The following is a 13,598-nucleotide window of genomic DNA, read 5'->3' as shown; positions in this document are numbered from 1 at the left end:
TCACACAAGTATGCACTCTCTCTTAAAACAAATTAAAATAAGTAATAAAAATACAAACTCAGTTGAATAAAGAACACAAAAAGGTAGAAATGGAAAATGCTATAGGTAGGATGAAAAGTTTCAATGTACATCTACTAGGAATTCTAGAGAGAAACATGGAAGACAGGCAAGTATTCAAAAAAGAAAACTTAAGAATATTCCATAATTGTTGAAGACAAAAATCCTTAAACTCAGGAAATGTAAATCCCTAGCAAAATAAACTACCATAAATGAACATCTTACTAAGGCCGACCATTGATCAGAGAAAGTCTTTAGATCAGAAAGAAAAGACAGATTTCCTAGCAAGGAAAAGCAGTTAAGTGGGAGCAGAGTTCTTGTTGGCTAGGAAATCTCTTGAAAGTATGAAGAGAAAATCACAGTCAATCTAGAACTTTCTGCCCAACCAGCCTTTCAAGATTCTACATTATGCAAACCCATAAATATAAACCAGACAAGATACAATCCTACTACCAAATTACATACTTCATGAAAAGAATGATTTATGTCCAAACTGTAAGGTGTGACCACTGTTGGAGAGAGTACTTTGGAGTAAATAAAACGGCTCCATTAGAGGATTATAGGGAGAGAAGCCACACATAAAATTCATTCATTGCTTCATTCACAGGTAGTTAGTATAGGCAAGGAGGCAAGTTACTGTAGCAAAGAAGTCCCAGGCCAATTTACACGATGTGCTGTATGGGAGATTATCACTGAGATTCATGTTATAAATACAAGACACCTAAAATACAGTGGAATCTTCATGATACTTCAGAAAAAGAGAGTGACCATGAAAATCTTTGATCTCCCTAAGACACCCTGGTTATCACATGGAAAAATACCTGGAATATGCACTTCTTGTTTTTTCAAAAGAATGTGTTCCAAATTTATGACCTGTCTGTGCTGGCAAGTGGCCGTCAGTGCTAAGCCTCTGGGTGCTTTCAAAAGAATAAATACACTTAACCTCTCCTTTAAGAAATTGTGAAATGAGTGAGAATCTAATTGGTATTTGAAAGAGATTAATGGTGTGAAGAGAGCATTTTAAAAGCACTTATTTGGAAATGTTTCCATTGTCACAGTGTTGCCAATAATGATACTGCCTACTAAAACAATATTCTCTTGCCTTAAATTTTGATTACATCTGTCCTTTAAGCTGTGAATCTGCTCAAAAGGTGGGGGAAGTGGAATTGTTGAAAACCATAGGCCCCAAAGGCATCACTTAGACCAAGTCACCAAGCTGGGGCCTAACACCTAACTAATTGCAATTTCAGCTTCCCCCGGAAATTAGTCTTAACCAGTCAGAAGGAAATTTTCTGATCAGCACCAATGAGGTCATTTGTCTCATGGGCCCTCCATCTCCCAAAAGATGAGGTAATCCCCTAATAAGACCTCCTGCCCCTTCCCCACAAGGAAGGTGACCTTGCCTGAACCTGTCCTTTCTTTTGCAAATAACTTTCTCACCCCACCTTCCTTCCTATGACAACCTTCCAATTTGTACCACTCACTCCTCAGAGCTCCCCTCTACTTGCCAGATGGGATACTGCCCAATTTATGAATCACTTAATAAAGCCAATTAGATCTTCAAAGTTTAAAAAATAATAAAACAAGGTCGTCAGCATACCTTTGAAACTTGGAAACAGTTTTTCTGTGTTAAACATCATCTAAATGAAGCAATCCTGTATTTGAAACCCACTTATTAAAAATATAAAAATGCAACCTATTCTGATTGATTTGCATAAGTGAGTGATTGACACTGGGGAAAATGGAACTCAGTAGCTTTGTTCTAACAAAAAACCCCAGAACTAGGTAGATGGCATCATACAATGGACATTGTGATTTCATGAGCATAGCCAACAGCATACTTCCTCATCTGGGGTTTATGTCACTGAGTAACAACCTCCCTTTTTGAAACAAATTGAACTTTTCATATTCATTTTTAATTTCTGTATTTATATAGGTTTTATATATATATATTGCAAATGTTACACAGAAATAATTATAAATATGTTAGGGGATGGGTATTATTGTCACATAATACATATGAGTAACATTATATATGAAAATATTCAAAATATTTTAAAGATGAGGTGTACCCAGTTTTATTTTGGAGATTACTGGCCTCGGGAATCACCTTAGGAAAGCTTACTTAAAATGCAGGACCCTAAGCTATAACCTGGACCTGCTAATTATGAGTCTCTGGGACTAGGGCCATGCTTGGGTATGTCTAACAAGCTCTGATGAACCACCAGAGTTTGAGAACCTTCATTCTAGAAAATAAGGTCTGACGCCTTAGCAGAACATTCAGATTCCCACCCTGGCCCTCCCCTTATTGTGCCATTCCTGTCTCCATCATCCCTGATCCCCATCATCAGTCACAGAAAAGCACCCCCCCCATTTCCATTGCTCAGCACAGTGCCCAGTATGAGATAGGTGTTCAAGAAGTGTTTGACCCAATTCTTATTCACAAAGTGCCCAGCTCTGACTTACCTTACATTTTATATATTCAGTTACCACCTTCTGAAATTTCTCTTCCCTTTTCCTGCAGTCAAATTCTTATCCATCCTTCATTCTCTGTTTAAATGCTATATCCTCTGTAACTCACCATGCTACACATCCTTGTCATGTGACTTGGTGTATTTTTTTTTTTTTTAATTAATGTGTGCATTTCCCTCTTGACCTTATGGGCTCCATTAGGATTCAAATGACTGCCTCATTCTGGATATATCATGCTCCATCCAGCCACCTTCTCCACTTCTTCCCCAACCCTGTCCTGCCCCAGCCTCTGCAACATGGAATAGGAGCAATCATCATTAGCTTTGGGAATGAATGGAAGCAGCCTGAAAGATGAACTAAACTGGGAGACGATAGCAGGGGGAATCTTTCAATATTCTTGAAGTCTAGTTGAAATGGAGATGGAGAGTTTCATTCTTAATTCTGGATAGAAATATTTAAATACCTAGGACTAAACCGAGATCTTACTATCTTTTGATTCTAGGCTTGTGTTTAGATTTTATTTTGAAAATACTAAAAAAAAAAAAGATACTATTAATTTCGGAGAATCTGAATCTGATTCTTAGACAAATAACCTTCTAAATATGTTCCTTAGAATGATCATAACTACAACTTTCAACATGACAAATATTATTTAAATGCAGGGGTTTTCTAAATCCTGGTAATGTTAACTGCATATGATGTTTTATAATTTTATTCTATACTTTTTATGTAACACACTGGTTTTTAAATGAACATCTTCTCCCTTATACATGTGTTAAGGACAATGCATTTTTAGCTAAGGAAAGTCTAGGACTGACATGTTAAAAAACTTGCCCCAAATTATGTATGAGTGGAGTTAAAACTAGGCTTCCTCTCTCTCATTCTCAAATGCAGAAATCCACTGCTCTAGCGTAAGATACCTTGATTCATCCCCACAGCCAGGACTGCTCCATGGAACCATGGACAGCGTATATTATCTTTTCTCTGCCCAGCTGTATTCCCTTTCCTACTCCCCAGCTCTCTCATGTTTTCTATTTTGAATGACCCAACACTTGTCATTGGCACCACCAACCCAGAGTACAAAGTGTTCTGGCCCCACAGATATCACTTTTGGAGATCTTCCCCCAAAACACTTTTTAGTAACAGTAGAATCTACATAGATTATTAGCTGTTGGTTTTTGTGATTTCCATGATTCACTGGGAATTCTCTGATTATTTCTCTTAAGGATCAAGAGGAAACTATAGAAAAGGTTGCTTACTTTTAGATCTAGTTTTTATGCCTGGTACTTTGAAAGCTGTGCTGTCCATATGGACAGCTTTTTCAGATCCAAAAAGAATACTGAAATTACAGAGATCCTCAGATTCATGGATGTTTCAATAATCATAATCATAATAATAATAATTTATTGAGCACTTCAGTTATGCCAGATCCTGTGATAAGCACTTTCAGAGATTACCTCTTCTCATCCTCACAGAAACCCTATGAGTTGGAGGCTGATACTATCCCCATCACACAGAGGCAATACACATGGCCCAAGCAGATGACGTGTCTTCCCCAAGGTCACATATTAGGCAGTAGCAAAGCCAAAGTGATTTATTCAAAGTGATTTATTCTGCATTAACTTCTACATCTCCTATTAAAAACCTCACTTTTAGTTTTTAGAAATGAGTTCACAATTTGAAAATTACTTTCAAAAATAAAGAGTATGTTGTTTGAATAGCTTTCTAGAGCATCTTGATCCCCTTGAAATTTGCAGTGTGTCCCTACATTTCTGGATGCCTTCTGGATGTTAAAATGCTTACTGTACTTTAATTTGCAGGCCCAAGAAGCTAATGCTAAAGGCTTTCAAACAATATTGGTTCATCTTTAAAGACACATCTATAGCCTACTTTAAAAATAAGGAACTTGAGCAAGGAGAACCAATAGAAAAACTAAATCTTAGAGGTAAGAGAGTCCTGTGTATGGGTATGGCTTGTCATGACCCAACCAAGACCCAATGAAGCAGGGCTTACTTCCAGAGGAACCTCTCTATTTCATTGGTTTCCACATGGCAGCCTGCCTGCAGATCCTTTTCCCCATGGAGCATGGACCTGAAATGGGGTGCAATAACTGTGATTATTTGCCTTCTGCTGTCCCTTCTTCCCCAGTATGTCCAAGTCTACAAAGTGGTGGTAATTGGTGTCATCCATGTAGTACCTGAGGCATTGTAGGGTCTGGTCTAAATTCCAGAATGGTTATATTTAATTCAATGTCACTTTAGTTTCCATTCTAATTTCTGAAAGTGGCTATGAGTGTACTGGTAACACCATCAACTGAAATATTTAGCTAACCAGTGCACTCAATTCCCTTATCATTGTGACAGTAAGAGAATTCCCTCTCCTTTGGTTTATTTAAAAGTTCATATTCATCACTCCATGTTACTATGAGTTAGCATAGCCAAATTGATCTGAGACATATTTAAGAAAACCACAACAGAAAATATTTTTTTTGTTATCCATGCAAATTGTTCATGAGTCTTATTTAGTTATCCTTTAATTAATGTTGTCTGCTTGCTTCTCAATTTTTCAGAGGAGAACCAAATCTGAAGGGCTTATGTTCAAAGTGTTTCTTTTAGATGCACATCTGATTTACATAACAGATTTCTCAGAACTTGGTTTTGTCCCTGCCTTTTATCATCCAGGCTGTGAAATTGTGCCAGATGTCAATGTAGCAGGGAGAAAATTTGGAATCAAGTTACTAATCCCGGTTGCTGATGGTATGAATGAAGTGTATCTGAGATGTGACCATGTAAGTAAAATCACAAAAATGCTAAGTCCTTTCCCCTTTATTGAGCCTAAGGACAAACCAGCTGAGATGTTGTCTCAAATCAGAGCACTCGTCAGTCAGTTATTGCTTTGTAACAACCACAAAATCAAATGACATATATCAATAAACATTTGTCTCCGAAACACAGGTGAGTAGGCTGGGGCTTGGATGATCCAGCCTAGTGTCACCTGGACAGACCTGCTTCTAGCTGTAGGTCTGACTAGGCCTTCTGGAAGTAAAGCTCACTAGCTCACTGCACTTATTCTGGGTGCCAGACTGCCTGGGGATGCTCTGCTCATAGTGATGGCAGAAATGCAAGAGAGGAACTACAAATATGGAAGACCTCCTAAAGCTTGGGCTTGCAAGTACACTGTTATTTCCACTCACATTCTTTTGGCTGAAGTCCATGGTGGGGCTCAAAGTCAAGAGGTAGGAAATTACACTCTGGCTCCAATGAGACAGATTGTAAAATTACATGGCAAAAAGTGTGAATACCAGGAAGATGAAGACTGAGACCAGTAATTCAGTGTACCATACCTGCTGTTGCTCTTTAGAATTCCTCTCTTTAAATGCATCCCCTCTGCTTCTAGGACTACTTCTCTTGGCTCCCCTAGGCAAAGAATGAACACAAACATTACGGAGCAATAGAGGCCACCACTGACTGGTTCAGAGCCCATCAGTGGACCTCATTCCTGCTTTGGAATTAGAATCTTTACTAAGGATAGGTCAGGGTAGACAAAATACGAGAAATCAGTTAATGATTTTTTTGCCTCTTTTCCTTCTGTAATAGAGATCAGACATGATGTGAAAATGGAAATATGTATCAAGGAGGGCTATCAGGTAGTTTGGGTTTTCACCTTTCTGTGTGCCATGCACTCCTGTGTCCTCAGTTCATCTTTCAATGCCAAGTTCCCAGCATGGAATTTATGACAACTGACATTCCTATTCTCTAGCCCCTTAGTATAGAGAAACTCAACACAGGACTCAAAAGCTTTTGCAGGGTGTTAAATTAGGTGATTGACAGCCACTTAAAACATGTGCCGCTTCACATCTTTCCTTGCTTGGTAGGTGACAGTTTTGTATATTATAGAGATGAAAGCCCACGTCCTGTTCTGTTCACAGCCGGGTGGCTTTGCATTTGAATTTGTGTCTCAGCCCCCTGATGTTTGCTGCAGGAGAATCAGTATGCCCAGTGGATGGCTGCCTGCATTCTGGCATCGAAGGGCAAAACCATGGCAGACAGCTCCTATCAGCCAGAGGTCCTCAACATCCTTTCATTTCTGAGGATGAAAAACCGAAACGTGTCATCTCAGGTGGCTTCCAATCTCGAAAGCATGGACATGAACCCTGAATGTTTCGTGTCACCTAGATGTGCAAAAAAACAGAAGTCTAAGCAGGTACTGCTAATCTTGTTGGAGCAATGGTTTGCAGTAAATTCTGTATTTTCTGAAGTAAAATGAATTAAAATGATCAAGGCCACCATCATGCAAAATCGGCTGATGGGGATTTTTGACTCTGGACTCGGTATTAGACGATGTTAAGAAATCATCATTCGTTTTGTTAGAGCAGACTACATTTTGTTAGAGCTAACTGAACATGGCAGTATTCCCAGGCTTCATTACAATTACTTAGTCCCCACAAATTAAAAATTTTAATTATACTTCCATTCAAGGGAAGTATAATTAGGGTTATGCAGATGAACTGGTATAAGTAGAACCATTGTCCACAGACCCTATACAGATCCCAGAAACAGGACCTAGAACTCTCTATCTCCATGAACCTTAGAAGTTTAGGTGTTGGCTGGTGTTGCTCCTTCTTCTCCCCAGTGATTTATGTCTTTTATAGTAGGACAGAGAGGAACAGAGGATGAATGAATGGAAATGAATTGTCTTCATAGAGTTACAGTTGGGCCTTGCGTTTATTTTTCTCACTAGGGATCTGAGTTAAAGGGATGATTATAGTATAGTACGTGTATGCTAAGGATGGTTCAGTGTCTACCACTTCTTCTTAGCTGGCAGCCCGGATTCTAGAAGCCCACCAGAATGTGGCCCAGATGCCACTGGTTGAAGCCAAACTGAGGTTCATCCAGGCGTGGCAATCGCTACCTGAATTTGGCCTCACCTACTACCTTGTCAGGTGATTACAATGTTCACTTGCCTCTCTCACTTTGTGTGTTTCTAAGTGCCTTTCTTGGACCCCAGTTTATTCTCAGTCTAGAATGTAGAACTCTTTTTAATTTTAGAATACTGTCCTCTGGGGCACCTGGGTGGTTCAGTCGGTTAAGCATCTGCCTTTGACTCAGGCCACAATCACAGGTCCTGGGATCAAGCCCCACATCCGGCTCCCTGCTCAGCAGGGAGTCTTCTTCTCCCTCTCCGTCTACTTCTCCCTGCAGCTTGTGCTCTCTCTCACTATCTTAAATAAATAAATAAAATCTTTAAAAAAAAAAAAAAAAAACTGGTCTCTCACAAATGGCCCAAACACTTTGGCTGCTTGTAATAATCTTCCACACCTTCTCTTCAGTACTTATCTGGGCTCCCTGCTTCTCCCCTTCTTCCCCCAAATTTTCAACTTGGCTGCTAGAGTGATCCTTTTAAGATTTGAGTCAAACCAGAGTGGGCGTCTTCCCAGAACAATCTGAAAGCCTTCTGATTCACTCAGTGTATAAGCCAAATCCTTACAATGGCCCTATAAGACCTTAGCTTGGGGATTTCACATTCTCTGACCCTTCTTCACTGTGCCCAGGCACACTGGCTTCCTGGCAGGTCCTTGAGTATGCCACAAAAAAAAAAAAAAAAAAGCTACAGCCTTGCACTGGCTGTGCCCTCTGCCTACAATGCTCTTTCCCCTGATTCCCATGTGGCTCATTCCCTCACAAACATCTCTAATCAAATGTCCTCTCTTTTGTAATCTCTAATGTCCTCAAATGTAATCTTCCCTGACTCCCTTTTTAAAACTGTCACCACCTCATTGGCAGTATTCCCTGCTCCCTTCTATGTTTGATTTTCCTTCATGATCTTATCTGCCATGTATATTTCACTTATTCATCACCCTGTCCACCACCACCACCCCCCAGAATATAAGCTCCATGAATTAGATAGTTGCTCTCCAATAAGTCACTAGTATATATTCCCTGTGCCTAAAAGGGTGGCTGGCATACACAGTTGATTTTATTTCTTTTAAGATTTTATGTATTTATCTGACACAGAGAGAGAGACCACAAGCAGGGGAAGCAGCATGCAGAGGGAGAAGGAGAAGCAGGCTCCCTGCCAAGTAGGGAGGCCAATGTGTACCTGTATCCCAGGACCCTGGGATCATGACCTGAGCCCAAGGCAGACACTTAACTAACTGAGCCACCCAGGAACCCCTACAGTTGATTTTAAACTAATTGACCTGACCCTCTCTTACTTTGCTTTACTCTGATGTCAATTTCAGGTAAAGGATGTCTGTGGGACAGACTTAATTCCCTCCATTCTTCATATTATCTTCATATCACAATAAAAATGCCCTTCTGTAGAAAGTTAATCCCTCACTGTCCATTCTTTGGATATCATTTAGAAATGTTCATATTATCTTTAAGAAGTAGTGTATGGAGACACCTGGGTGGCTCAGTAGTTGAAAGTCCACCTTAGGTTCAGTGCATGATCCCAGGATCCGGGATCCAGTCCTGCATCTGGCTCCCTGCTGGAGCCTGCTTCTCCATCTGCCTATATCTCTGCCTCTCTCTCTTTCTATCTCTCATGAATAAATAAATAAATAAATCTTTAAAAAAAGTAGTGTATGAATGAAAATCATATTATAGGAAGCAGTTGCTTCTTTTAATTCATATTAATATTTTTGTAGATTTAAAGGAAGTAAGAAAGATGATATTCTGGGAGTTTCATATAATAGGTTGATTAGAATTGATGCAACCACTGGGATTCCAATTACAACTTGGAGATTCACAAATATGAAACAGTGGAACGTAAACTGGGAAATCCGGCAGGTACAGTGAAAGTTTTTGGCATCTTCAGTGTTGAGGCTATAAATGTGTGTTCCATCAGAATTGTAGATTACTCTGTTCGTGTATTTAGAACTCAGAAACCACAAGCATGTGGTATTTGCTAAAATAATCACATGCAGTTCTGGATAATTTACTAACAGGTATAGGCCAAATGGCTTTGAATTAACACCACAAGTTGGCTTAGTCTCCATATAGACTCTACATACTCTAAAATTGGTGAGCAGTTTGATTCGTTTCCTTCAACTCACCATGGGATTATGTAAGACATAGGCTAGTAATTACTTAGCAGAAATTATGTGAGATGGGACTGTCATCCAAAATGAATCAAAAAAAGCTTCATCTGACTAGCTGCCAAGAGGTCTAATTAGTTGAGGACTCAACAGCTCAACCGCCCACCTGGAGAACATTCCAGTCCCCAAAGAGAAAAACTGGTAAGAGAAGCAAGTGATATGATCAGGGATGACTGAGAAAAGCCTTGCCTCCTTAGTTAAGAAACCCCCAAAACCTCTGCCTCCCATCAGTTGAACCCTAGGGGCTAAGTTCAAGCCAAGGCTATAGCATGGGAAATTCTAGATCAAGTCAGGGGCATCTTAGCATCCAGCTGATTTAAAACATTCCAATGTTGCTGGTATAGAACCTTGCCTCCTTTTTTTTCTCATTTTTCCAGTAGAAAGCCATCTACCCTAGAGGGATGGTAAGAGACTTACCTTTTTTTAAAGAACCATGGATTCCTCTCGGCAGGGCTGTTAACCATGTGGGCACCCATCTATAGAATAGAAGCTTGAGATCAGGTGACCTCTATGGCAGTGGCCTTAAAACCTTGTTGCGTATTAGGACCACTTGGGGAGCTTTCATACACCACTGCACTGGCCACACACTAGACTAGTAAAATCCCAGTCTCGGGAAGTGGGAGCCTTGGCAGCAATTTTTAAAGGACCACAGGTGATTCCAATGGGCAACCAAGGTTGAGAATCCCTGAAATCTGTTTCTTCTAGTGTTTAGAGTTTATGACTAAACCTTTTATTCTCCATGAAAAAGTCTGTGAAGCACCCTGCCCCTTAAGAGAGGAAATGCTTAGGAAGTTCCTACATCTAAACAAGAGCAGCCAAAAGTATCTCTGTGTGTTGGGAGTTAGAATGTTTTGCTAGGTGTGCAGCAAAGTTAACACCACAAGAGGGCGCAGGGAGCAAAGACTTGTTTTTTGTAAGCGTTTAATGGAAATGGTGATTGGGTTGGGTTTCTTGTGGATTTTGTTGGGGGGGGGGGCAGCAGAGGGAGATCATCTGTAAGCCACCTACGCAGTCCTCAGCTCTGGGGCCATAACAGGGCAGTTTTTTCCCCATTTTCCTTGCCAGAGTGTGAGTTTACCTGTGCCTTCCTCTTGCAGGTGGCAATTGAATTTGACCAGAATGTCTCCATTGCGTTCACCTGCCTGAGTGCAGATTGCAAAATCGTGCACGAATACATTGGTGGCTACATTTTCTTGTCCACTCGGTCTAAGGACCAGAATGAGACACTCGACGAGGACCTGTTCCACAAGCTAACTGGTGGACAGGAATGAAGCAAAGCAGACCTGCCCACACGCAGAGGGTGAGCCAAATGTGGTCCTCCCTGGACAGATGGCATCCTTGGCTCACACAGTGTGTAGGCTGCAGACTGATGGACAACATGTGCTCACCACTGGTCACTCAGATGAAGATCCTCATCTCATTTCAAAACAGACTGCCTAGCATATCCTCTTCCTCTCTTTACCCTGTCCTACCAGTGATGGAAGGGGCCTCAGTTGCCTTTTCTGTAAAACACGTGGGTAGGAGACAGGCTAGTACTCAAAGATTACACCATGGCCCAGCATGTGGCTATAGTTCTATGACTTCAGAACCCACAAGGATATGGCTGGGTTACCAGTGTGTTTTTCTGCTTCGTTGCTAAATCAGCAAAAGACAGAAAGGTCAAAAGCACATGTAACCAAGGATATGTCTTATTCTACAACTCAGGTATAAAAAGTAATTTGTCTTTCCTAGCAGAACCACTTTTAGCTCCCATCTTGTGAACATGCAGAGGGAGTCTCCACATATATATTTTTTCCCTGGGGGTAGGGAGGGGAAGATGGAGTTACTGGTACTAGCTGGTGACAAAGGGTCAGAGCAGTGGCTTTCAATGTCATCAACTCACAGTGACTTCTGCAGAAGTGACTACTGACCCATCTGGTCTTGGACATTTGTCCCCTTGGGTCACTTCTGCCACTGCAAGTCCTCCTAGTCCATTCCTGGGGATCCGTCACCCACCTTTAAAGTCTTTCTTGATGACACAGGTGACAGAGGTACAGGGAAATCCATTCCTCACCCAGCTGCATGTCTCAGCTGCTTGTCTTCTGAGCTGGGGCTCCAGAAGATGGGTCCAGTTCTCTCTGTTTATAAAAACCATCCTCCCCACATCTCCAGGCTTACCATGGGGTCTCTATCCCAGCTGGTCAGGAAGAGAAGAACAAGCTCATTCTCAAAGACCACCAAGTGCAAGGGCTAACAGTTTCCCCTACTGACTTCTGTCTACATTTTGCAAATCAGGAGCCAGTAATAGACTTCTGTTTTCTCTGCTTTTTTTTTTTTTTTTTGCTCTGTCATCTCTACCTCAAGACATGAGCATGAGCCAGTTAATTGCCATCTCACCTGTCATTTTCTGCTTTAGTTTGTCAGCTTTGGGAGGAGTGGGATTTGAGAAGGAAAGAAGCGATATGGGGGGTAGAGGGAAAAATCAGATGGCATTTAATTATGTTTTTATAAACATTCTGCTGTCACAGAAAGGACTTGGGTTACCAGGGTAAAGCAGAGGCTCCATCTCCATTTTGAAATCCTTTAGGATACAAAAGCTCTGGGGGCCTGGCCAGAGCTCAGATGCCCCCATTCATCATCTGTTTCTATATTTTCCAACAAAGACATTTGAGAAGAGAGATCTTCACAGCTCCAGGAGCCACATTAGGACAGCCTTGTCTAGGGAACCCCAGGCCCTGAGCTGGAAGCTGTTATTCCTCTTTCAGACTCTCCTTTAAGGTAAATGTTCGTGAAAACCCTCCAGGCACCAAGGTGAGCTTCCAAGGCCTCGTTTAAAGCTTGGAGGCAACTCAGGCCCTTGGAAAATATGGTCCACATCATAAAGAACTTAGTTTGAAATGTTTTGTATGGAAACTAATGCTGAGCATACTGTTCAACTTGGTGTTGGTCATTTCTGTGTAGTCTTGGGCTCCATGATTTTTAGAACCTAAGTCAGGTCTTTATGAGTATGTCATACCCTACAACAAAATAATGCCCCTTGATGTCACATTTTACCTATCTCCTACCAAGTACAGCTCTGCATCATTTACCAAAGTTAGACCTCCAGTGTGACCCTCTTAGCTTTTCATGGTTGTCTGACGTTGCCATGAAAACATTCAAAGGAGTTTTAAACCAAACTTTCCGGGGAACATTTCTCCTATGACTACACTGCCACATCCCAAAGGAATAAACAAGTGTGTCAAGAAAAACCTTAAACGCTGCTATTCCAAAGAGCAACTTGAGGACTTTTTTTATATTGGGTGCAAAAGGTCATGTGACTTCCTATGATGAAATTTTAAATTAATGTGTGTCTTTCAGCCTCCTATGCTTTCTTAACTACACTAGATGGGGAAATCTGCATTTATTATTATTTTATAGGACTTTTTTAATTAAATGCTTTATATAGATTTGAGTATGGTCTGGTGGTGTCCTCTCCACTCTGCTGTCTCTGAAAAAAGGTGAATATTTTCTCCCCCATGAAAAAGGAATGCAACTTTCAGGCTTAATCCATACTTTTCCTCACAATTTCGAGATTTGAGCTCATTCTTTCCAGTGAGGTTGACCTAGAAACCTCACTTAACCATTCACTTTAATTCCTTTCCCATTGAAGGTATCCCTAGATTCCTGACATCATGAGCTCTTTTTTCCCAGTACCTTTTGGAAAAAGCACCAGAGAACAAAGAAATATCCAGAGGTGGAGGAGCATCAGAGGGCCTCTGATCTGATGGATGAATGTCCAGGACAGTTCTTTGATTTAGTGGTAGATAGTCCATAACAGGCAGTGATGTGCAGTTTATAGATGTCCCTTCATACAAGTCTCACATCAACCCATTGGAGGACAGGAATGGCTTGTCTTCTCATTTCACAAAGGAGGAAACAGAATCAGATAGCTGGTGAAGCACTTGCTCTAGGTCACACCACCAGTAAGCAAAACCAGAATTCAAAGCCAGCT

General features: G+C 40.9%; 1 protein-coding gene across 1 annotated transcript in view; it reads left to right on the top strand.

Annotated features, from left to right (window-relative positions):
• FERMT1 (FERM domain containing kindlin 1) overlaps positions 1-13,058 on the top strand; it is a 31,277-nt gene extending 18,219 nt beyond the window's left edge. Inside the window, exons 8-13 of the mRNA XM_041732393.1 lie at positions 4,350-4,474; positions 5,211-5,317; positions 6,511-6,732; positions 7,347-7,471; positions 9,179-9,320; positions 10,726-13,058. Coding sequence (XP_041588327.1) covers positions 4,350-4,474; positions 5,211-5,317; positions 6,511-6,732; positions 7,347-7,471; positions 9,179-9,320; positions 10,726-10,899 — 895 coding nt within the window. The 3' untranslated portion in view covers positions 10,900-13,058. The remainder of the gene's footprint in view (positions 1-4,349; positions 4,475-5,210; positions 5,318-6,510; positions 6,733-7,346; positions 7,472-9,178; positions 9,321-10,725) is intronic.
• The last annotated feature ends 540 nt before the right edge of the window (positions 13,059-13,598 follow it).

The sequence above is a fragment of the Vulpes lagopus genome, chromosome 18, assembly GCF_018345385.1.
Source record: "Vulpes lagopus strain Blue_001 chromosome 18, ASM1834538v1, whole genome shotgun sequence".
Lineage (NCBI taxonomy): Eukaryota > Metazoa > Chordata > Mammalia > Carnivora > Canidae > Vulpes > Vulpes lagopus.
This window is presented reverse-complemented; position numbering and strand designations above follow the sequence as displayed.